This window comes from Leucoraja erinacea, chromosome 12 (assembly GCF_028641065.1).
Source record: "Leucoraja erinacea ecotype New England chromosome 12, Leri_hhj_1, whole genome shotgun sequence".
Classification (NCBI taxonomy): domain Eukaryota; kingdom Metazoa; phylum Chordata; class Chondrichthyes; order Rajiformes; family Rajidae; genus Leucoraja; species Leucoraja erinaceus.
Genome location: NC_073388.1, coordinates 32,808,504 through 32,835,210, shown reverse-complemented (window position 1 = coordinate 32,835,210; position 26,707 = coordinate 32,808,504). Strand labels below are relative to the sequence as shown.

General features: G+C 41.9%; 1 protein-coding gene across 3 annotated transcripts in view; it reads right to left on the bottom strand.

Moving 5' to 3' along the window:
* Window positions 1–26,707, bottom strand: part of diaph2 (diaphanous-related formin 2) — a 567,387-nt gene that overhangs the window by 416,359 nt on the left and 124,321 nt on the right. For all 3 annotated transcript variants that reach the window (XM_055643895.1, XM_055643898.1, XM_055643897.1), the window contains exons 6-11: window positions 24,792–24,902; window positions 23,834–23,952; window positions 21,796–21,912; window positions 13,130–13,248; window positions 12,144–12,208; window positions 9,710–9,814 (exon numbers count right to left, since the gene is read on the bottom strand). In XM_055643895.1, the coding sequence (XP_055499870.1) occupies window positions 9,710–9,814; window positions 12,144–12,208; window positions 13,130–13,248; window positions 21,796–21,912; window positions 23,834–23,952; window positions 24,792–24,902 (636 nt within the window). The remainder of the gene's footprint in view (window positions 1–9,709; window positions 9,815–12,143; window positions 12,209–13,129; window positions 13,249–21,795; window positions 21,913–23,833; window positions 23,953–24,791; window positions 24,903–26,707) is intronic.

The following is a 26,707-nucleotide window of genomic DNA, read 5'->3' as shown; positions in this document are numbered from 1 at the left end:
GTATTCCTGGATCAGTCCAGTTTACTGTCCATGTACACTCCAAGGTATTTGCACTCCCTGGTAAACTGCACATTCACACCATTGATGGGATCTCCTCCTAAAGTCCACCACTAACAATCTTCCACAGCCAGACACAAAAAGGACATTTTCCACCCTGGACACTCCCTGTTTGAACTGTTGCCGTCAGGCAGATGGTACAGATCTACAAGGACAAGGACGAACAGACTAAAAAACAGTTTTTACCCCACTGCTATAAAAGCACTAAATGTAGCCGCCAAGGAACGCAGGGGCGAGACATACTAAGGGACTGTGGTACACTGTGAAATCGACAGAAGGATGGAGGGTTGGGTGTTTATGCGTGCTATTTTCGTGATATTTATTTTAGTTGTTTATCTTTTAATATTTTACCTTGCATGTATCGTTAGCTTTTAGAAATGTTTGAATGGTGCACTGACTGGCTGACATTTTAAAATTTTGTTGTACATGGTTCATGTTACAATGACAATAAAGAAACTATTCTATTCTATTCTATTCTAAACAGTTTTATCTACGAGCAGTAGCTCTACTCAATAACCAAAAGTCTGTAGCCTCCTTTTGCTCTGGTATTTTATTTCATTCACGTGTTTAAACAATAATGTTTTATTCTTAATTTTTTATTGTTTTATGTTTTATTCTTAATGGTTTACTGTATGTCGTGTTGTTATTTGCGAGCGTAGCACCAGGCAAATTCCTTGTATGTGTACATACTTGGCCAATAAACGTATTAATTCATTCAAACTTATTCATTCATTAGTCATGTCTACGCTGAGCTGCAGGTGATTCAGCCCACACCACTGAACAAAGTCATCGACTACACCTCTGTATTGAGCTTCCGTCCCCTCACCGATACAGCCCTTAATTGCAGAGTCATGTGAAAATCCCTGCAGGTGGCAGGACTCCGAGTTATATCTGAAGTTCGAGGTGTAGATGGTGAACAGGAGGGAGAAAGAACAGTCCCCTGTGGGGTCCCTATGTTGCTCACTGCCATGTCTGAGACACAGTTCTGTAGCCTGACATATTGTGGACATCCAGTCACGTAGTTCGTGATCCAGAGCATCCACCATCATGTTTATTACGTTTGATCTCAATATCTCTCGTCAAAGCACGGGATAATCTGCTGGCATTCCAGATCCCAAATTAATACAGGGCCTAGCTATAAATTCACATTGCCTAGAGAAGCAGATCTAGATTGAACTCCTGCTGAAAATATAATTCTGTTCAACTAAAATCCCTGACAGTTGAATACCATATCAATTCTTAATTTCCAGGTAAGCAGTGACTATTGAGAAATTCAAATAACAAGCTTTGTGCTGCAAGGATAATGGCGTGAACCTTTTCTAAATATATATCGGTAATTTCAAACCATCCCCATTGCTTCAATTCCTAACAGAAAGATGCAGAATGTTTTCTCATTATTGATCAACATGAAATGTTAAGATGCAAAAGTTTTTCGAAGTGATGTGTAACATCAAAAAAACATTAGATATTGTCAATGTGAGAACTTCAGAGGAGATTAATGTTTCTTTTATAAACTCCAGAAAACTCAGATAGCTTTTGTTATCATTCAGTTTAACTTCTGCTTTTTGAATTCCATTTCAATGCAATGAAAATAAAATGATCCATGACACCTGATTATTCTTCAGGTAACAGCATTCAAAATTAGAACTCAATGGTGTATTTAGCATTTTCACCTCGCTGACGTGATCTTAAAAAATACACTTTATCTGTATTCATGTGTATTCTCTACCTCCATGGTGTACATAATTAATCTAAACCATATAACCTCACATCAAATATAAAAGGGAAGATTTTGGTTAAAAACAACTGAATGAATAGTTGAGATTTATTTTTTAGTTTTTCCTTGGATCATTGAACTTTGAAATATCGTGTACGCCAGTTCAATTACAATGTATAAAAACCCATGACAACACATTCATTGATAATATGCAAGGTCAAAACTAGTGCATGTCAATCTTGCCTTATGGTTATTTTTTTTTTAAGTATTCTGCTCTAGTTATTAATGTTCCTGGTTAATATAACGTGCCCCCAACCAATTGTTTATACTGAAACCCAGGAGCAGTATTCTTAATAAAGATAAACAGAGAACAGACATAATGTATATTTGTATGACACTTACATTGTATTTTCATTATGGAATCTGATAGCACAGGAATACCAGTTTAACATTTTGTGCACAACTGGATATCAGGTATCAGGGGCACACAAGCTAGACAATGCATTAACAAAATCAACTTACATAGGCAAAGGCTATAACTTCATTGCCATCTCTCTGATCAATTAAAATAGTCCATAGACTTTGAACCAAACATCAATAGAAAATCATTATTCAGGCTGTGCCTTAATGCCAGTATAAATCAGGATTTGAATCCCCACAAACAAATTATTTAATTACAGATTTTACATTGTCCTTTATTCATACAATACCCTGCGTGGCCATCCCAATATTATTAACAAAAGGAAAAAAAGTTATGTAGATAATAAATCATCATGCTTTACTGTACTCATTGGGGTAAGCAATTATTTGTTAATCATTAAAAGAACCATGACTACTGAAAAATACTTTGTTCACAATTAAGCACAAAATATACTGCACAAATTTTTAGCTGTCACAAAGTTAATGAGGTTCTTGGCAAACCTGTAAATGATTGTTTTTCCTCTCAGCGCCATTACTTGTAATTGAAGCAGAATCATGCAAACTCAATAAACAAAATTCAACTAATCAGTCCTTCACCACAACCTAGGCTGATCCTTGCTGAATTGCACCCGTTCCATATCCTTTGACATCCATATCACATCAGTCTAGTTTAATCATCAAAGCTTAATTTCAGATATCTCATAACCATTTTGCTATAGATTGCTTCCCGTTTTTGCTGTATAGCTGGATTTAGTTTTAAGATTATGTCTTATGTTTAATTTATAAACAGTTGATATATCAATAGTTCTCCACACCAATTCCATCTAAATACTTCTATGTTCTAAACTCATTTTTTAGTTCAGATATTCACTAAACTGAATTGTTAAATGTCTTTCTTTCTCTTTAGATACTGCTTGAGCTGATGTTAATTTTCACCAAACTATGTTTTGATGTCATATTTGCAACAAAGGCAGCAAATTCTAGAGGTGGTGAAAGCCAAATTATTGTGACAGGTGTGAGCATACTTTACAAATTAAGCTTAAATTCTATCCCTACTATTAGTCTTCTCACAATAAAGGTTGATCTTCCATCAGCCTTTAAAATTGATTTTTTTAATCTTGCAGCAATCTTTTTTAACAATCTTTGTAAACAAGACGGCTCAAATCTCTACTTTCTATATTTTTGTCATATGTAGTATTCTGCAACTTTTGTTCTATGTCTAATAACGAACAATTATACTCATCTATCTATCTATCGATTATTATATAAAACTGTGTGCCTGCCGTCCGTCCGTCCGGCTACCGGCTACCTTTCTTCGTTTTGATTTGTTCCATCGTATGATGTCACAATGCCCAATGTTCACATATGTCCAATCGGAATGGATCCATTTACATATGCCTTTGCAGGAGCCCCAGCCCATGGTGAACGTTCCATTGTGTGATGTCACAATGCCCAATGCTCAAAGACATTCTTGCCATAGAGGGAGTACAGAGAAGGTTCACCAGACTGATTCCTGAGATGTCAGCACTTTCATATGAAGAAAGACTGGATAGACTCGGCTTGTACTCGCTAGATTTTAGAAAGATTGAGGGGGGATCTTATAGAAACCGATGTTGGGGAAGTCCAGAACAAGGGATCACAGTTTAAGGATAAGGGGGAAATCTTCTAGGACCGAGATGAGAAAAACATTTTACACACAGAGAGTGGTGAATTTCTGGAATTCACTGCCACAGAAGGTAGTTGAGGCCTGTTCATTGGCTATATTTAAGAGGGAGTTAGATGTGGCCCTTGTGGCTAAAGGGATCGGGGGTGTGGAGAGAAGGCAGGTACAGGATACTGAGTTGGATGCTCAGCCATGGTCATATTGACTGGAGGTGCAGGCTCGAAGGGCCGAATGGCCTACTCCTGCACCTGATTTCTATGTTTCTAAGTTTCCCTCTTCTCACCCTCTCCCTCTCCCACCCATCACTCTCTCCCCCACCCCCCTTCACTCTCTACCCTATCCCCTTCCCTCTCTCCCCCCCGCACCCTTCCCCCTACCCCTCTTTCCCTCTTCCACCACCCCCCCTACCCCTCCCTCCCCACACTTCAACCTATCCCCCCCTCTAACTATCCCTCTCCACTCTTTCCCCCCTCTCCCCCCCCCCTCCCTCCACAACCATCCCCCTCCCTCCACACTCTTCTTCCTCTCTCACCACCCCATCTCATTCCTCCTTAGCCCTCAACTCTCTCCACTCCCCTCTCGCCTCCCCTTCCCATCCCTCTCTCTTCCTCCCTCTTCATCTCCCTCGATTCACCTCTCTCCCTCCCCTCCCCGTCCTGCTCCCCCCCCCCCCCTCCCTCCCCACCCCCCCCCCCCCCCCTCACCCACATCTCTCTCCCCATCCCCCTCTGTCACCCCCTACCCCACTCTCCTTTTCCACCCAAATCTGTCCCGTTTCCTCCTCCTCCTCTCCCCTCCCTCCCCTTCGAGCCCCAGCCCATGGTGAACGTTCCATTTTGTGATGTCACAATGCCCAATGCTCAAAGACATTCTTGCCATAGAGGGAGTGCAGAGAAGGTTCACCAGACTGATTCTTGAGATGCCAGGACTTTCATATGAAGAAAGACTGGATAGACTCGGCTTGTACTCGCTAGATTTGAGAAGATTGAGGGGGGATCTTATCGAAACCGATATTGGGGAAGTCCAGAACAAGGGGTCACAGTTTAAGGATAAGGGGGAAATCTTCTAGGACCGAGATGAGAAAAACATTTTACACACAGAGAGTGGTGAATCTCTGGAATTCACTGCCACAGAAGGTAGTTGAGGCCTGTTCATTGGCTATATTTAAGAGGGAGTTAGATGTGGCCCTTGTGGCTAAAGGGATCAGGGGGTGTGGAGAGAAGGTAGGTACAGGATACTGAGTTGGATGATCAGCCATGATCATATTGACTGGAGGTGCAGGCTCGAAGGGGCGAATGGCCTACTCCTGCACCTGATTTCTATGTTTCTAAGTTTCCCTCTTCGCACCCCTCTCCCTCTCACCCATCCCTCTCTCCCCCACCCCCCTTCACTCTCTACCCTATCCCCTTCACTCTCTCCCCCTGCCCCCTCTGTCCCTCTTCCCATCCCCCCTACCCCCCTACCCCCCCCCACTCTTCAACTTCTCTCCCTCACCCCACCCCCCCCTCCCCCCCCCCCCCCCTTTCTCCCCCCTCCCCTTCCCCCTCCCTCCCCTCTCCACCCCCACCCCCCCTTCCCCCTACCGCTCTGACCCTCCCCACTCTTCCACCTCTCCCCCTCCCACTATCCCTCCCCACTCTTTTCCCCCCCTCTCCCCCCACCTCTCTCCCCCTCCCCTCCACACTCTTCCCCTCCCTCCACACTTCTTACCCCTCCCTCCTCCTCTCCATCCCCATCCCTCCCCTCCCCATCCCTCTCTCCTCCCTCTCTCTTCCACTTCACTTCTCTCCCCCTTCCCCCTCTCCACTCTCCATCCCCACTCTTTCCCCCCTCTCTCCCACCCACCCCTCTCCCCTTCCCTCCCTCCCCACCCCCCCCCCCCCCCCCTCCTCCCCCCCCCCGCCCCTCCCCCCCACCCCCCCCCCCCCCCCCCCCCCTCCCAAATCTGTCACGTTTCCTCCACCTCCTCCCCCTCCCTCCCCTCTTCTCACCCCCCTCCCCCCAACTGTGTGTTTGGGGGGTGGTTAATGTGAGTGAGATGCCTCAGACCCCCCCCCACCGCAAACGCCGTTGGGGAAACAGACCCAACAGGTCTGCACTTGGTCTAGTTATTATATAAAAGTCTGTGGCTGCCGCCTGTCATCCGTCCGTCCGGCTGCTGGATGCCTTTCTGCCTTTTGATTTGTTTCCATCGTGTGATGTCACAATGACCAATGCTCGCAGATGTCCAATCGGGATGGATTCATTTACATATTCCTTTGCACCAACCCCCAGCCCCTGGTGAACGTTACATCTTGTGATGTCACAATGCCCAATGCCCAAAGACATTCTTGCCATAGAGGGAGTACAGAGAAGGTTCACCAGACTGATTCCTGGGCTGTCAGGACTTTCATATGAAGAAAGACTGGATAGACTCGGTTTGTACTCGCTAGAATTTAGAAGATTGAGGGTGATCTTATAGAAACTTATGTTTCTATGTTTCCCTCTACTCACCCCTCTCCCACCCATTCCTCTCCCCCACCACCACTTACCTCTCTACCCCACCCCCTTACCTCTCTCCACCCACCCCTTCCTCCTACCCCTCTGTCCCTCTTCCATCGCTCCCCCTACCCCTCTCCTCCTCGCTCCCCACTCTTCCACCTCTCCCCCTTCTCCCTCCACTCTCCCCCCCCCTCTCCCTCTCTCCCCCTCTCTCCCCCTCTCTCCCTCTCCCCCCCTCCCTCCCCCCCCCCCCCCCTCCCTCCCCCTCCTCCCCCCCCCCCTCCCTCTCCCCCCCCCCCCCTCCCACCCTCCCACCCCATCTCTCACCCTCCTCCACCTCTCCCTCCCCCTCCCCCCACCCCCTCTCTCCCCCAAGCCTCCAGTCCCCCCCTTTCCCCCTCCTCCTCTCCCCTCCCCCTCCTCCCCCCCCCCTCTCCTCTCCCAAGTCTGTCCCGTTTTCCTCCCCCCCCCCCCCCCCTCCTCCAATCTGTGTGTTTGGGGGTTGGTTAATGTGATTGTGATGCCAGCCGCCCCCCCCCCCCCCCCCCCACCCCCCCCCCCCCCCCCCCCCCCCCAGCAAACGCCGTTGGGGAAACAGACCCAACGGGTCTGCACTTGGTCTAGTTATTATATAAAAGTCTGTGGCTGCCGCCTGCCGTCCGTCCGTCTGGCTACCGGATGCCTTTCTGCCTTTTGATTCGTTTCCATCGTGTGATGTCACAATGCCCAATGCTCGCAGATGTCCAATCGGGATGGATCCATTTACATATGCCTTTGCACCCGCCCCAGCCCCTGGTGAACGTTACATCTTGTGATGTCACAATGCCCAATGCCCAAAGACATTCTTGCCATAGAGGGAGTACAGAGAAGGTTCACCAGACTGATTCCTGGGATGTCAGGACTTTCATATGAAGAAAGACTGGATAGACTCGGTTTGTACTCGCTAGAATTTAGAAGATTGAGGATTTCCAAAGTCTACAGAGTGATTTAGGCCATTTGGAAAAATGGGCTGAAAGATGGCAGATGGAGTTTAATGTTGATAAATGTGAGGTGCTGTACCTTGGCAGGACAAATCAAAATAGGACGTACATGGTAAATGGTAGGGAATTGAAGAATACAGTTGAACAGAGGGATCTGGGTATAACCGTGCATAGTTCCTTGAAGGTGGAATCTCAAATAGATAGGGTGGTAAAGAAAGCTTTTGGTATGCTAGCCTTTATAAATCAGAGCATTGAGTATAGAAGCTGGGATGTAATGTTAAAATTGTACAAGGCATTGGTGAGACCAAATCTGGAGTATGGTGTACAATTTTGGTCGCCTAATTATAGGAAGGATGTCAACAAAATAGAGAGAGTACAGAGGAGATTTACTAGAATGTTGCCTGGGTTTCAACAACTAAGTTACAGAGATAGGTTGAATAAGTTAGGTCTTTGTTCTCTGGAGCGCAGAAGGTTAAGGGGGGACTGGATAGAGGTCTTTAAAATGATGAGAGGGATAGACAGAGTTGATGTGGACAAGCTTTTTCCCTTTCAGAATAGGGAAGATTCAAACAAGAGGACATGACTTCAGAATTAAGGGACAGAAATTTAGGGATAATATGAAGGGGGGCTTCTTTATTCAGAGAGTGGTAGCGGTGTGGAATGAGCTTCCAGTGGAATTGGTGGAGGCAGGTTCATTGGTATCATTTAAAAATAAATTGGATAGGCATATGGATGAGAAGGGAATGGAGGGTTATGGTATGAGTACAGGCAGGTGGGACTAAGGGGAAAAAAAAATTTGTTCGGCACGGACTTGTAGGGCCGAGATGGCCTGTTTCCGTGCTGTAATTGTTATATGGTTATATGGTTATATGATCTTATAGAAACTTATGTTTCTATGTTTCCCTCTACTCACCCCTCTACCACCCATCCCTCTCTCCCCCAGCCCAATTCCCTCCCTACCCCACCCCATTCCCTCTCTCCACCTGCCCCCTTCCTCCTATCCCTCTGTCCCTCTTCCATCACTCCCCCTACCCTTCTCCTCCTCCCTCCCCACTCTCCACCTCCACCCTTCCCCCTCCCCCTCCCCCTCCCCCCCCCCACTCTCCCCTCTCCCCCCCCCCCACTCTTTCCTCTCTCTCCCCCCACACCTCTCCCCCCTCCCCCCTCCCTCTCCCCCCCTCCTCCCTCCCTCTCCTCCTCCCTCCCCCACTCCCCTCCCTCCCACTCCCCCTCCCTCCCCCCCCTCCCTCCCCGTCCCCCCCTCCCCATCCCACCCTCCCCCACATCTCTCTCCCCCATCCCCCTCTCTCCCCCTACCCTGCTCTCCTTTCCATCCCAAATCTATCCCGTTTCCTCCTCCCCTCCCTCTCCCCTCCCTCCTCTCTTCTCATCCTCCCTCCTCCAACCTGTGTGTTTGGGGGGTGGTTAATGTGATTGTGATGCCGCAGCCCACCCCCCCCCCCGCAAACCCCGTTGGGGAAACAGACCCAACGGGTCTGCACTTGGTCTAGTATTCCTTATTACTCCGAGGAGTGCAGGTATATAGTTCCCTGAAAGTGGTGACACAGGTAGACAGGGTGGTGTAAAAGGCATTTGGCATGCTTGCCTTCATCGGTCAGCGAATTGAAGTCGTGTTTCAGTTGTACAATATGTTGGTACGGCCTCATTTAGCACACTGTGTACAGTTCTGGTTGCCTTGCTATTGAAAGCATGTCCTTAAACTGGGAAGGGCAAACAAAAAAATATGTGGATGTTACCGGATCTGGAATGTCTGTACAGTAAGGAGAGACTGTAAAGGCTGGATCTTTTTTTCCTTGGAGTGTGGGAGGCTGACGGATGAATTGATAGAGATTTCTAAAATGTTGGGAGCCATAGATAAGATGAATGGCCACAGTCTTTTCCCTAGGATAGTGAAGTTTACAATGTGAAGGCATGGGCCCTAAAAACCATATTTCCTGACAAAAAATAATTGTTTTTACAAATGCATTTGATTTTTATACACAGAATATTCATTTATACACAGAATATTCATCAACATCAAGTATTTGGTTTGATTTCAAAATGTGATACTTCCATCGATTGAACATATGCACATTTTCTACATTCATGTTTTTTCTTCTTTCTTCCTAAATCCATGTTTGTATCGTATTGAGTCATCAGTGGATTTCAAATCAAATAAAATCATACCTTTTTCTGATGCAATAGATCAAGACAAGAAAGTCAAAAATGTAAACTGCAGTACCTTTACTATTCCATTTTTGTCTGGAATTTAGATCATATTCATGAAACATGCATGGATTAAAATGACACGGAATATATTAAAATCCAATCTCGCTTAACGCTTAGTCTTTTGATCACTACTGAAATAAAGTAAAATATTTTTTGCAGTACCGTAGCTTCCAGCTGAAGGACTTGTGTTTCAAGTTCTTTTATCCTTTCATCTTTCTTTTGACTTTCAGTCTGAGCTTCTTGTCGAGCTGAAAATTCTTCATCAAACTGAAACAAACACATGAATGAAACTTTATAGACATGCTGTTTAATCAATGTACAAATTACACACAATAGTAATATTGCTTGATAATAAACAGCCATAAGGAAATTCTTCTTATTTTATTAATATTAGTCTTTTTAAACTTCACTTTTGCTAGGTCTTAGTCCCTTAATTTTAATACAGATTTGTCAATGTTATCAAGCAAAATGAACCAATGATGCTCTCAAATATTAACTGGAACTTTTTGACATTGAGTAGAATCGAATATATCACAATTCAGAAATAAGTATGGTAAATAGCAGCATTTCACTTCTCTGTGAGGGTTTGATTAAAAAAATGACTGCACTAAGTGAATGGGAACCAACAAAGCTTTGAACAAAGGTTGTCATTTTGTGTTTGCTAATAACATAAACAGCTCCAGTCACGAGAACATTTTTAACTCTATATAAAGGTACCAAATCAGCTCACTGAATTGTACTGCAAACAGGGTTAAATATGCTTACTTCCAAGTGCACCAAATACTGTGATCATGCATTTGAGTATACAAAGCTAAAATGGGAGTTCTAAATAAATTTAAAATTTAGACACAGAAATAAAAATCAAGAGTTACTTTCTTTTTGAAAGGATGTGCATGGTGTCGATTTTGTTTTTCCTTACATTACATTATACCAAGTAGCACAATAAAACACAATTCTTCAACCTTGCAATTTATTTAACAACAAAGTGGCTCCACTCAGGGAGCAACATCTTTTATGTTCACTACATGGAAACCATGACTTATCTCACTATTTCTCACTACAATTTATTTTACATCAACGCATTACAATTATTGAAAGTGCCCAATCTTAGATTTACACAACTACTAAAAGTCAAGACTGCAGTCACTAACAGTTTAAATGACACATTGGTAAAATTAAATCATGCTAGTTTTGATGCCCTGTTATGCAGAGAGTATAAACGTCACAAAGAGCAAGAGATGGGGATTACAAGGCAAAATTAATGTAGTTTCCCAGTACTTTAGCAAGGAGCTGCAATATACCCATATTAATCTCATGGACATCAACAGTGCCCTAAATATCTGTGCTGCTACTTCTTAGTTTAGTATTTAGCTATGGTACACCGTTAACTTTGGGATCCATTGGCGTGTCATCAATTTAAGAAAAAGCTGCACATCAATTTACTTCAGTTCTGATTGATTGTACTATGCAATTTTTGGATTCAGTTTTGCCTCTCAGATTCTTCCGCAATACCTTAATAACAAGCGGATAACTTCTACGATAAATAAAAATATATATTTGAATTTACAGTTATCACAATAGAGGATGGAATACAATACTTTTGCTGATGTAAATGGGTCAGGGCAATGTTGTTTTCTCCTATGCTGAACACTTGTTCATCCAAAGTAAAGCTGCACATTTCAGCAGAAGGCTGTCATATTCACATGAATGATGTAATGATACAAAGGAATGTCAAATTCATGTACGTATTCCTGAAGTTTTTTGTACCGTTTTTATGCGAAACATGTTGTAATATTGATAGTCTTAAAAGCAATATGTAATGTTGATTGTTTAAAGAACATTAATTGTAGGTTACTTGATAGTCCTGCTTCTCCGTGGATTGTCACCTTATCATGGTGGAGAAGCTTGTGTGGACCTGAGATCCTGAGAGCGATGCCATCTGGAGCTATGCTCCTGGTAGGGCCACCTATAGCAGTAAGCTCGAGGGGGCGGTCTCTGACAAAGAGCAATCCAACCAAGACCTCAACAGTGGAACAGGCGGAGGACGATGGCTGACCTTAGTGGAGCGTCATAACGGCTGGGAAGGCGGATGAAAGCTGCAGCAGAAAAGGGTCTCCCATCGTCTTGGACTCCATGCCACTGGATCCTGACCCAGATCTGTCAAGGACCGTGGGGTGGCTGTCTGTGCACCAGTCTCCCCACGTTAAACAGTCACGCACAGGTGTCCTCCATATAGGGAATAATGCCCTGGAGACACCCATGGTCAGCCATGACCGAAGGGGGCCTAAGAAGAAGATAGTCCTAAGAATATAAATTGTAATGTTCTTAGGACTATCATTTCAAATTAAAGACACCTTGGTTTGTGTTAAATGACACTCAGATTATTCCAATATGAACAATGTTGATGCACGTAAGATGAACAAGGATTGATTACTGCATACTAAATCAATGAAGCTGAAAGGGACCACTGTCTCGGAAAAAAAACCTGTCAAAAGGTTTATCATTTTCCCCATTCCAATACATACTAACAATCAAATATTTGATTCAATAATCAATTTCATATGTTTGGATTTAAATCACTTTCTTGAATACTTGCCTTTTTGGAAAATTCCAATGCTCTCTGTTCACTTTCTTCCACTTTTTCTTTGTCAACACATTGATCTATTAAGACATATTAATTGATTATGTGTTTCTTAATTCCATATCATTGGCCAGAAGAAAATGTATTTAAGCTAAACTTTGATACAACGCACAATATTCCTTTAGACTAACAATATCTGGTTCAAATTCAAGAATATAAATATTCAGATAACCTGAAAAATGCACAATTTTATATCTAGTTTCAAGAGGTGTTATATTTCAAAAATAAAATCTTAAAAATACTATGTGTTGACATCATATGTTTCAGAAAATATGTAACTGTTCAAGTCTCTGGCATCATCTGTTATTAAGCAATGTGAATAAACTGCAGGTATGTTCACCTCTATTGACCATATTACACAGAGATGGGGGCTTCTAATTATGGTACATAATGGTTCAAGTCCTAATCATTGGGACACCAAGGTTGAATAGTTCCGTTCATTGATAAGTAAGATCATCAACCTTATTTTTTTCTTGAAACCTAGCTAGATTTAAATAAGAATTCTGCCACATACAACGTTCAGTCAGCCGTTAAAAAAAGAGGGATTAGAAGTAAACTTCAAACTATGTGAATTAGAGTTTCAACAATTATGTTCAAATATACAGTTGTGTAAAGAATATGGAGTTGCTTCATATATTGTTTTGTTATTGCATAAACAACAGCAATCTTTTCGTCAAGGGGAATGAATTAGTTTGTTTGACATTGCTCTACTATGCCCAAAGTGACTGCATAAGACGTGACCAAATTTGTTAATTCTCTTAAAGATGTTGAACTAACATATGTGCTTTACTGGCAAGTAAAACATTCCATTTTAAAACAGTGAGTGGAACCTCCAGGAAATCACTGCAGAGATACAATGCAATGGAAACATATAATTTGAAACACTATGAAGAACTATTTAATTGTTTTAACCTAAAACTAACTGAAAATTCAGAACATACCTACAAGATGACTAAAATCCACATCTAATCGTTTACGATATTCAAAGTCAGGATCTGTTCCATTTCGGTGTAATACTATCTGTGAAATGCATTCTTCAATTATCTTGTAATACTGGGGTCTGGAAAAAATACAAATAACATTAAATGATTTTCAATCAACACTACTAATCGCACAAATACAATCCAAAATGTACTATTGCAAGAACACATCTATTTGTGGAAATGACGTTAAAAAGCTTCACATAACATCTTCCTCTAAAATCCATTGATCCCCACCATCTCTCTGACTTGCTCTACACCACTCTCCCCCTGGACTCAACCCCCATCTCACCTGATGATCTCACAAACCATCTCAACTCCACCATGTCTACCTCCCTTAACACTATGGCCCCCCTCAAAACAAGAACCGTAACTTTCAACACATCTTCACCCTGGTACACAACTGCACTTCGTAAACTGAAACAGACTGGTCGCCGACTTGAACGTCTCACAAAGAAATCATCTCTCACAGTCCACCTTGAAGCTTAAAAACTCCACCTTACTGACTACAAAGATGCCCTCATTGCTGCAAAATTTGCCTACCTCTCCTCCATATTCACCGAGCCCTGCCTAAACCACAGAACCCTCTTCTCCACAGTGGGCAACCTCCTCAAGCCTCGAGCCAGCACTCTCCCTACCTCTACTCCGGATCTCTGCAACTCATTCCTCCACTTTTTCGCTGATAAAATCAGCACCATCTATCAATCTTTATCCCCTGTACCCGACTCCCCAGCATCTACTCCACCACCTACCAAGGCCCCTCCTTTCAACATCTCCACTGACCACCTTACCCCTCCTCCACACTGCTTCCTCTCCCAGTTTGACCTGGTCACCCCTATTGAAATCTCCAAACTCATCAGCTCTTCCAAACCCACTACCTGCTCCCTCGACCCTCTCCCCACTCCCCTGCTGAAGTCCTGCCTCCCCGTTCTCTGCCCCTACCTCACTAATCTCTTCAACTCCTCATTGTCCCAAGCAATTGTCCCCTCCGCTTTCAAAACTGCTGCTGTTACACCAATCTTAAAGAAACCTGGTCTTGATCCCTCCTCTCTCATTAACTACTGCCCAATCTCAAACCTCCCCTTTCTTTCAAAAACCCTGGAGCGTATCGTTGCGTCGCAACTTAATTCCCGCCTCCTTGCATATAACCTACTTGAACCCCTCCAATCTGGCTTTCGCCCCCTCCATATCACAGAAACTGCTCTCCTCAAAGTCCTCAACGACCTCCTCACCTCTGCTGACACCGGTTCCCTCAACATCCTCATCCTCCTCGACCTGAGCGCAGCCTTCGATACAGTGAACCATAACATCCTGCTCACCAGACTCAAAGACCTCGGCATTGAAGGCTCTGCACTCAGCTGGCTCCGTTCCTACCTTTCCAACAGATCCCACTTCATCTCTCTCCACAACCACACCTCTGCTACAGCCACAGTCACTCAAGGTGTTCCCCAAGGCGCCATACTCGGCCCCCTCCTCTTCATCATCTACATCCTCCCCCTTGGTCAGATACTCCGCCACTTCAACCTGGACTTCCACTGTTACGCTGACGACACCCAGATCTACCTCGGCACCAAATCCCCCCACAAACCCCCCCCCCCTCTCCCATATCACTCCTGTTTGTCAGCTATAAAAACCTGGATGCAACATAATTTCCTCAAACTCAACAGCAATAAGACAGAATTCCTCCTCATAGGCTCCAAAGCCACACTCAGCAAAATCAATAACCCCACTCTCACCATCGACGGCACCACTGTCTCCCCATCTCCCCAGGCCCGCAACCTTGGCGTGATCTTTGATTCCACCCTCTCCCTTGAGCCTCACATCCGCCATGTCATTAAAATCTCCTTCTTTCATCTCCGCAACATCGCCAAACTCAGACCCTCTCTCACACCGCCCGCTGCTGAAAGACTCATCCATGCCTTCATCTCCTCCCGACTGGACTACTGCAACTCACTTCTCCTTGGCATCAGCTCCACCTACATCAACCGACTCCAACTGGTCCAGAACGCAGCCGCCCAACTCATCACCCACACCAAATCCTGGCATCACATCACTCCAGTCCTCAAACAACTTCACTGGCTTCCCATCTCCCACCGGATCAACTACAAAATCCTGATCCTCACCTACAAAGCCCTCCACCATCTGCCCCCCCATATCTCACTGACCTCCTCTCCCCCTACCAACCCTCACGGTCCCTCAGATCCACATCAGCCGGTCTCCTCTCCATCCACAAGTCCAACCTCCGCAGTTTTGGGGGACAGAGCCTTCTCCAGGACAGCTCCCAGGCTCTGGAACTCCCTCCCCCAACTGATCCGCAATTCCGTATCCGTCACCATCTTCCAGTCCCGCCTCAAGACCCATCTCTTCACCTCTGCCTATCCTTAGCCCCACGTCCCCCTCCATTTTCATCTGTGCATTAATTGCCTCATATTATGTTTTGTATTGAATTCTGTCTTTACTTTGTGTACTAGTCATGTCTCTACTATTTATTTCATTCCCCTTACATGTTTTTCCTCTACCTGCTAAATTTTTGTAAGGTGTCCTTGAGACTCTTGAAAGGCACCCATAAATAAAATTTATTATTATTATAATGATAGAAACATAGAAATATTGGTGCAGGAGTACGCCATTTGGCCCTTCGAGCTAGCAACGCCATTCAATATGATCATGGCTGATCACCTAAAATCAGTATCCCGCTCCTGCATTTTCCCCATATCTCTTGATTCCTTTAGCCCTAATTCTGCGTGGCAACGGCGTGCCGGCCCGCAGCCGCATTGAGGTCGTACGCAACGCCTCGACGGGCATGCGCAGCGTCTTGACGGCCTACGCAGCGTCTTGACGGCGTATGCCTAGCGCGAACTTCCCGCGGACTTCGCTCGAACTTCACGTCAATTCGTACGGGATCACTCGACCTCCGCGCGGCCCCCGCTGCCGGTTTGGTCGCGCTTGCCGCATGCAGTCGCATGCTCGTGGGACAGGCTCTTAAATCTTAAATGATCTACCCCTTATTCTTAAACTGTGACCCCTTATTCTTAAATTAAACATCGGGAACATTTTCCTGCCTGTCAGATCCTTTAAGAATTTTATTTTTTTCTATAGGTCGCGATGTATTCATCCTTCTATTCCAGTGAACACAAATCCAGTTGACACATTCTTTCATCATATGTCAGTCCCGCCATCCCGGGAATTAACCTAGTGAACCTACGCTGCACTGCCTCAATAGCAATATTGCCCTTCCTCAAATTAGGAGACCAAAATTGCACACAATACTCGAGATGCGGTCTCACCAGGCCTCTGTACAACTGCAGTCGGACCTCCTTGCTCCTAAATTTAAATCTGCTCGCAATGAAGGCCAACATGCCATTAGCTTTCTTCACTGCCTGCTATACCTGCATGCTTACTTTCAGTGTCTGATGTTCAAGCACACCCAGGTCTTGTTGTACCTCCCCTTTTCCTAATCTGATACCATTCAGATAATAATCTGCCATCCTGTTCCTGCCACCAAAGTGGATAATCTCACATTTACCCACATTATACTGCATCTGCCATGCATCTGCCCACTCACCCAACCTATCCAAACCCTGCAACCTCGTAGCATCCTCATCGCAGCTCACACTGCTACCAAGCTTTGAGTCATCTGTAAACTTGGAGATGTCACATTTAAATCCCTCGTCTAAATCATTAATATATATTGTAAATAACTGGGGTCCCAGAACCAAGCCTTGCGGCACCTCACTAGTCACTACCTGCCATTCTGAAAAGGACCCGTTAATTCCTACTTTTTGCTTCCTGTCTGCCAACCAGTTCTCTATCCATGTTAATACCCTACCCCCAACACCATGTGCTCTAATTTTGCACACTAATCTCTTGTGTGGGACCTTGTTAAAGGCTTTTTGAAAGTCCAGAAACACCACATCCAGTGGCTCTCCCTTATCCATTCTATTTGTTACATCCTCAAGAAATTCCAAATGATTAGTCAAGCATGATTTCCCCTTCATAAATCCATGCTGACTTTGTCCAATCCTGTCACTGCTTTCCAAATGCGCTGTTATTAATCTTTAATAATCATCTTTCACACTACCGATGTACAGGTAACTAGTCTATAATTCCCCGTTTTCTCTCTCCCTCCTTTCTTAAAAAGTGGGCTTACAATGGCTACCCTCCAGTCTACAGAAACTGATCCAGTCAAGAGAACATTGGAAAATGATCACCAATGCATCCACGATTTCTAGGGCCACCTCCTTGAGTACTCTAGGATTCAGACCATCAGGTCCTTGCGATTTATCTGCCTTCAGTCCCAACAGTTTACCTAACACTATTTTCTGACTAATGTGGATTCCCTTCAGTTCCTCCTTTCCTCCTTACCACTAGATCTTCAGTCCCCTAGTATTTCTGGGAGATTGTTTGTGCCTTCCTTGGTGTAGACAGACCAAAGTACTTGTTTAACTGTTCTGCTATTTCCTTGTTTCCCATTATAAATTCCCAGTCTCTGATTATGGGGCTGTCCCACTGTGGCGACCTAATCCCCGTGTTCTGGCGAGTTTGCCCTTGACTAATGCTTGCAGCATGATCGACACGAGGTCCTAGGAGGTCTTTGTGTGCGAGGGTAGTCCCCGCGTACTGGAGGCCTCAGCTGGGTCGCAGCGTATTTTTCAACATGTTGAAAAATACCCGTGAGTATAAAAAGGTCGCCACGGAAAAAATCAATATTTTTTTACTTGTAGGTTTAGTCGAAGCAGTAGGTCGGAAAGTTATTCGTAGGTATTTGAGGGTAGTCGCAGGTTATCGAAGGTTGTCGAAGGTAGTCGAAGCTAGTTTTCAACATAGTCGAAGGAGGTCGAAGGAGGTCTTCAACATGACATTTTTTCAAACTCTCCTAAACTCTTCTAAGCTCGCGAATTAGGTCATCGCAGTGGGACAGCCCCTTTAGGGTCCTACATTTGTCTTCAATGTATGAAGACAATTTCCATAAGAACCCCTTTACAAGACTGTGGTATAATAAAGGCAAAGGCCTGAGCAGGTTAAGCAAGTTCTTATATATTTACAAATAAATTGAGTCAAAAATAGAACATTTACTGGATACACTGTTAGAACAGTGGAACTTAACACAGCAAATGATTTTCATGAATTAGAATTGATAAGGGCATTGAATATTACTTCAAAATTTTGGGGCAGGTATTTTGAAGTGAAGTACACGTTCGCTTGCTACTAAAACTCAGCAAGTGAAGCCTGAACCTTTACAAACCTGTTAAGGTCCATAACTGGCTCTGAACAGCTGATACTCCAAAACATTTAAAAACTACTTGAAATTAAATAAGCAATTAAAAATATTTTAACTGATTAAAGATTTTTAAAATAATCTAAAACTATCAGGCACAGAAATTGAGTGAAAATTCCCTAGCATGAGAATGGGAAATTATGTTTCACAGCCGTTCCTGCTTCACCATTATTCCCATTGGAAATTCCAACAGATTTTCATCTTTACACAAGAGTCCATGTAAAACTGAAGTTAAACCCAGGTCAATCTAACACAAATTTGCAGGTTAATTTTATTCATAAAACTTGAAAACATTTAAAAAAATGTGCTAAGTGATCAAATCAACAGTGTTTAATGCATCAGAAAAAGAAACCAGAATATTGTTGACAACATGCTAGTAGAGTAGCTATGGATACTATGAGGTTCAAAGTAAAAGAAGTACTGACATTTTTGAAAAATATAAAAGTGGATAAGTCTCCAGGTCCTGACAGGATATTCCCTAGGACATTGAGGGAAGTTAGTGTAGAAATAGCCGGGGCTATGACAGAAATATTTCAAATGTCATTAGAAACGGGAATAGTCCCCGAGGATTGGCGTACTGCGCATGTTGTTCCATTGTTTAAAAAGGGTTCTAAGAGTAAACCTAGCAATTATAGACCTGTTAGTTTGACTTCAGTGGTGGGCAAATTAATGGAAAAGATACTTAGAGACAATATATATAAGCATCTAGATAAACAGGGTCTGATTAGGAACAGTCAACATGGATTTGTGCCTGGAAGGTCATGTTTGACTAATCTTCTTGAATTTTTTGAAGAGGTTACTAGGGAAATTGACGAGGGTAAAGCAGTGGATGTTGTCTATATGGACTTTAGTAAGGCCTTTGACAAGGTTCCTCATGGAAGGTTGGTTAAGAAGGTTCAACTGTTGGGTATAAATGCAGGAATAGCAAGATGGATTCAACAGTGGCTGAATGGGAGAAGCCAGAGGGTAATGGTGGATGGCTGTTTATCGGGTTGGAGGCAGGTGACTAGTGGGGTGCCTCAGGGATCTGTGTTGGGTCCTTTGTTGTTTGTCATGTACATCAATGATCTGGATGAAGGTGTGGTAAATTGGATTAGTAAGTATGCAGATGATACCAAGATAGGGGGTGTTGTGGATAATGAAGAGGATTTCCAAAGTCTACAGAGTGATTTAGGCCATTTGGAAAAATGGGCTGAAAGATGGCAGATGGAGTTTAATGCTGATAAATGTGAGGTGCTACACCTTGGCAGGACAAATCAAAATAGGACGTACATGGTAAATGGTAGGGAATTGAAGAATACAGTTGAACAGAGGGATCTGGGTATAACCGTGCATAGTTCCTTGAAGGTGGAATCTCATATAGATAGGGTGGTAAAGAAAGCTTTTGGTATGCTAGCCTTTATAAATCAGAGCATTGAGTATAGAAGCTGGGATGTAATGTTAAAATTGTACAAGGCATTGGTGAGGCCAAATCTGGAGTATGGTGTACAATTTTGGTCGCCAAATTATAGGAAGGATGTCAACAAAATAGAGAGAGTACAGAGGAGATTTACTAGAATGTTGCCTGGGTTTCAGCAACTAAGTTACAGAGAAAGGTTGAACAAGTTAGGGCTTTATTCTTTGGAGCGCAGAAGGTTAAGGGGGGACCTGATAGAGGTCTTTAAAATGATGAGAGGGATAGACAGAGTTGATGTGGACAAGCTTTTCCCTTTGAGAATAGGGAAGATTCAAACAAGAGGACATGACTTCAGAATTAAGGGACAGAAGTTTAGGGGTAATATGAGGGGGAACTTCTTTACGCAGAGAGTGGTGGCGGTGTGGAATGAGCTCCCAGTGGAAGTGGTGGAGGCAGGTTCATTGGTATCATTTAAAAATAAATTGGATAGGCATATGGATGAGAAGGGAATGGAGGGTTATGGTACGAGTGCAGGCAGGTGGGACTAAGGGGGAAAAAAATTTGTTCGGCATGGACTTGTAGGGCTGAGATGGCCTGTTTCCGTGCTGTAATTGTTATATGGTTATATGGTTATATGCTCAATCCAGCTACTCAATTTTTAAGGTATGCTTCACAGGTAAGAGAGTCATCATTTGATTCAAATGTACATTTAAGACGTGTGTAAAAGTAAAAGGTTTAACAATTTTGTAAGTAAATTAAAATGTAATAAACTTATGCTAGCAATTTAAAATAGATAATCATGTCCACCTTCACAGTGTAGTGGTCAAGGAAAGTTTTAATTGTTATTAGTCACAAAACAAATAACTGGTTCCAGCAAATATACTCAGATTTTTAAAATTTAATGTACCAGATTCACAGTTGTCACAGTTTAAGGATAATGGGGAAATCCTTTAGGACCGAGATGAGAAAAACATTTTTCACACAGAGAGTGGTGAATCTCTGGAACTCTGCCACAGAAGGTAGTTGAGGCCAGTTCATTGGCTATATTTAAGAGTGAGTTAGATGTGGCCCTTGTGGCTAAGGGGATCAAGGGGTATGGAGAGAAGGCAGGTACAGGATACTGAGTTGGATATCAGCCATGATCATATTGAATGGCGGTCCAGGCTCGAAGGGCCTACTCTTGCACCTATTTTCTATGTTTCTATTCACTCCTTCTTTAGATTTCATCATATTTATATATTTCATACATAAGTTTTAATTGTGCTTGGAAAATTCTCAGCTTAAATATTGTTTTCATTCATTTTACAGAATATAAAACTCTCATAACAGGAGTCAACTATTGCACACAATACCATTCTTGGATCTGATGGGTCCAAGGCCCACTTGAAACAGCTTGACCATAAAATCTCAGACACCACTCCAGTTCAGTAAGAAACGAGTTATACACTGTTAGATGTGCCGTTTTTCAGGAAGATGACCATGGGAGAAATCCCCAATGCCCTCGTTAATATCTAGTTCTCTATTAACATTTCCAAAACAGATTTTCTTCTTATTATCACGGCTTCATGTAGAAGCTTGTTATACACAGAATGATTGCTGCATACCCTACATTACCATTGGGATCGCACTGTAAACGTACTTTCTTCCTTCCGTTATTTCTATAAAATAACGGAAGGAACACATTTTGATTTCTCCAAGTTATTTTAACAACAGATTTTCACACGTTATAATTTAATACACAGACATGCAACATTTCTAATTCTAAGAAAAATAAATCAGAATACTATCATTTAAACTATAATGAAAAGACACCTCTTGCACTATTAATAATTTGCAATTCAATAATTGGGTGCCTCATCTATTTGCTTGCATTATTGTTGGGCTGTTGCTCATTGATGGTTTCTTTAAAAGACACTTGATTCACATTAAAAATAACACATTATGAAATCTCACCTGATATAATAATCATTCCTGATGAGCAGCAGATGTTGTAGGATTGATAGAAAAAATGTTTCTGCAGAAGTGTCCTTCACCATATTGGATAATAGATGATAGACTTCATTCATGTCGGTGAAAATTAAGTTAAAGACAAAAAAGTGCTAATGTTATGATTACCACAAACAGCAGCATCTATTACTATTGGAATTAAGTATTTGGAAATAAGCACCTATGTAACTAAATGTTCTTAATAAAATACAGAGGTTCACATTCAAGAAATAGTAAAACTTGAACATATTTCCTTATAGTTCTCTTCAAAACTCTTACAATGCACTTTCAACAATATCCTGCTCATTTGGTATTGTAAACGGCGGCTGCATCTTAGTTACCATAAGTGATAGGAGTAGAATTAGGACATTCGGCCCATCAAGTCTACTCCACCATTTAATCATGGCTAATCTATCTCTCCTAATCCCATTCACCTGCCTTCTCCCTATAACACCCATACTAATCAAGAACCTTTGCCTTAAAAATATCCATTGACAGCTTCCACAACCATCTGTGGCAATGAATTCCACAGATTCACCACCCTCTGACTTAAGAAATTCCTCCACATCTCCTTCCTAAAGTAACGTCCTTTAATTCTATGACCTGGAACCCCCTCGTCCTTCTAAATTGCAGCATCAAACAGTTGAGTATCGTCAAATCTTCATCATACGTTGACCTACTCATTCCTAGGATCATTCTCGTAAACCTCCTCTGGACCTATTCCAAGGCCAGCACATCGTTCCTCAGATATGAGGCCCAAAATTGCTCCCAATACTCAAAATTCACCCTGACCAGCACCTTATAGATTTTCAGCATTACATTCCTGTTTTTGTATTCTGGTCCTTTAGAAATAAATGCTAGCATTGCTTTTGCCTTCCTCACTACCGATTCGACTTGCAAATTAACTTTTTGGGAATCCTGCACCAGCACTCCCAAATCCTTTGTATCTCTGAGGTCTGGATTCTCTCCCCATTTAGAAAATAGTCTACACCTTTATTCCTACTACTAAAAAACTACCTTGAATTGACTTGATATTAAGATTTGGAACTTTCTCTTTAGACTAACTGGCCTCTTTCTCTTTTCCTCCTTATGGTCCTTAAAACTTACTTCAATCATTATTTTAGCCATTTATAACTCATGCCAATTTTGACCACTTTTATTCCCAAGTTCTAACTAGGAAAGTTTTCCAAAGGTGAAAGTACTGTGCAAATGGAAATTCCTGGAACTTACAGTCCATAAAGTATTGAATGAAAATTTCTGAAAACAAGGTAGCTGGGTTACCCTAACCATACCAAAGTCATCAAGATTAATTCATTGTGATTGAATTGCAAGATAATAGGGAATGTTTAATATCTAGAAAAAACTGGCACGAAAGGCAAAGGAGCAGATGCCTTGAAACTTTTCCCCAGTTATTTATATTAACATTTTAACATGTTCATTTTCAAAATTCAGTTTAATTGAAGCCAAAACTACAAGAAAAATATATTTTCCATATAATTATAACTTTTTGAATGAATATTGAAAGCAGCAATAATTTCCTGCTTCACTCACTCATTTTTACATGTACAACTAAAAATAAATTATTGAAAGACATCTTATCCACTACTGACAAATCATTCCTGCCAACATAATTAAATACAAAAAACCTGGATTGCCCCAGTATATCACACAGGAAAGCACAATGACTTTAGGGAATTTATGATGATCGACTTTGCTCATGAAGTGGAAACTGTTAGTAGAAAGCACAACTAAGATCCACTGCATCACAGAAGATGGGGTTGACACATACATTAGTCCAATTAGTTTAATTAGATCAACAACATAAACATACTTATCTTATTTGCAAATATGTTTAAAAACAAAACTAATTCTGCATTTAGTAAGCTTCCAATGTGCAATATAGTGTCTCATTACTTTAATGCAATTCTGCTTTTCCATTGTAATCTGTTGACACAACAAATCAGTATAACCAAAGCACATACGGGAGATAATATAATAAGGATATTCCATCTCAGATCGGATGTCTTCCAGTCGATGTGATACTTCAATGAAGTCCTCTTCTTTGTTTTCATCAAACACTTTTAGTTGAATATCTAGTTCGTCATTTTCTTTCTCTTTCAATATCTGAAAAATTCAAATACATGGTTTAAATCTATGAACAGATTATCTGAGATTTTAAGATTGATGGAAGAGAGAAAGAAGGTCTCAAGATATGCTATTGCACAAAAACCTAATTAAACAATCAGGTTTTGTTTGCAATACTGCACATCTGAACTATACATTTGGCAAGTGTTTATTATATCTATACTCCCATTGCTGTTAGTTAAATAAAGAGGGGAAATAAACTGATTTAAAGCCAAGCTGCAATTAAATTCTATGAAAAGTTCATTAAATAATTTACCCTGAGCCAGTATTCATGAACCATGCAACTATAAGTTGAACATAACAAAAATTAATATATAGCAAAACTTATCTTTGGAGAAGTATCATGTGACTTGTAAAGTAAGTAAGCTTGGTTCATTGAATGATATAGACAGCAACATGAATAATAAAGCATGCCAATATTAAACATGGTTTAGTGTTGACAAGTTTATACATTCTTCTTCTGTCTTCTCATTTAACAATCGTCACCAAAAGTTTTTTTTTGTGTGATGCTATATCAAATTAATTGGATCCATGAATACGTAAGGCTTTCTATAAAATTAAATCAATACATTTTCATATAATATTAAGTTACAAATATTTTCAATGGTTCATAAATAAATGTATCTTATAATTGATACATTTACCATTGCCCAAAAAAAACAGCCCCAGACCTTCTGAGTGAAGCTCCTATGTTAAAACCATTCTAATTTACTACAATAATCAGAAGACAAATTTTAAGTTAGTTCCCTCGCTCATGTTAATGTATTTACATCCCCAAAAAAACTTGACAGCAGTGCATAATTCTGTAGTCTTCTTACAGGTAGTATCTTTTTCAGTCCACAACGCAAAAATTCATTTCTCAAGTGTATCCTGAAATCCAGGTCATCTGGAGATGTGACGAGGGCATTAATTAACTGCATACAGGCGACCTACAGAAAAGATAAATCCTCAATATTAGCTCAATTAACCATTTAATGCAACAATATTTCTAATATGAATTTGCTCAGCCAAACCAAAGGAGCTTAAAATATAGCAGAATAAGTTATGGCAATATCGGAAACATTTCTCTGCCAGTCAAACATTTAACTTACGATTGAAGTATATATCAGGGCTCTCACTTAACTTTTTTCCCTGTTGCCAGCCGGGCAACCTTGACAGCTTTTTAGGTTCCCAAATGACAGTTTAGGTGGTCGTTTAAAACGGTTTCCATGACGCGTGCGATAATGTGCTCGGACGAAGTGCGTAGTTACCAGTCGGAATTATGCTCAATGAAGCATTCACATATTATGTTCAAGAAGGAACTGCAGATGCTGGAAAATCGAAGGTAGACAAAAATGATGGGTTCAGGCCGAAACCCATCAGTCTGAAGAAGGGTTTCGGCCCGAAACGTTGCCTATTTCCTTCGCTCCATAGATGCTGCCGCATCCGCTGAGTTCCTCCAGCACTTTTGGCTACATTCACATATTATTCCTGCTTCAAATAACTCACAAACTAAACATATTCACAAATCAAGACATGATATATACCACAATGACATGCCACAAAATCATAATACAATATAGCAACTTTTTACACATTGCAATTAATGCAATTTCTATTAGTTCTTTCCACTTCCAAACAAAAATGTGCGTATGATCAATAAATCCTGGGTCGTTATAACATGGGTCGTTATTGCTATTGGTACAGAAACACGCTCGCATCCCACATAATTTATCCATAACAAAATATACAGGTTGCAAGGAAATTTCTAAAGGCATTTTATGATAATAGCTGTTAAAACCGACTATACCCATCTGACAGGTGAAACATTACACTAACTGACAAGAGATGGCCAAAGGACATAACTGCAGCAAATGTTCTTTTGGTAATATGTTTAAAGGTGTCAAAACTCCACATTCCGGACATTCAGATTAGATGTACGTGTTGTGAACAGCAATGAAGATACCTAGTTTGTACGCACCAGATTAAAAAAAAATTATTGATAAACGCTTTCCATCATTCCCACTTCAGAATTAACGTTAAAATTTCAACTGAAATATCTCCTGACCAAATTTGTGATGTATATGATCGGCTGTAGCAGTAAAACCTGGATAAATCCAACGTATAGTTATGAATGTTGCTCATTAAATAACTACAGTACTGATACTCCATATTAAGAGCATTGATTTGACGTTAAAATGAATTCTGTAATAACGTGTCAACGGTAGCAGTGACAATCGAACACCGGTTTTAATGCTTCACATGTCCACAATTTAATGAATCCATCTTTATGGACTAAAAATAATAATAACATTGGGAATTAAAACACATTTGATTGCATTCCGTTATCAAACATAGTCAATGTTCGCTCTGAAGACATTTCCAGCACAATAGGGTGGACAAAAAGCACAATAGGAGCGAAGGACATAAATGCGAGTCGAGAGTTCCCTCAAATTCAGCGGGTGGAGGACGGTCTGTGCAGGATGAATGGGTATGGAGTGAAGGGGGGAACAGTATAGATGCAGGGGTTCAGTACGGATGAATGTCGTACTGGACCCTTACAGGATGAATGAGGGGATCAGACAGGATGAATGTGAGATTAGAAAAGATGAATGGGAAAATCACTGAGGAGGGTGGTTCAGTACGGGATGAAAGGGGGTTCAGTGCAGTATGAATGGGGGGAAGAAGTGCAGGATGGATGGGAAGGAGAGAGAGAGACAGAGACAGAGAGAGAGAGACAGAGAGAGAGAGAGAG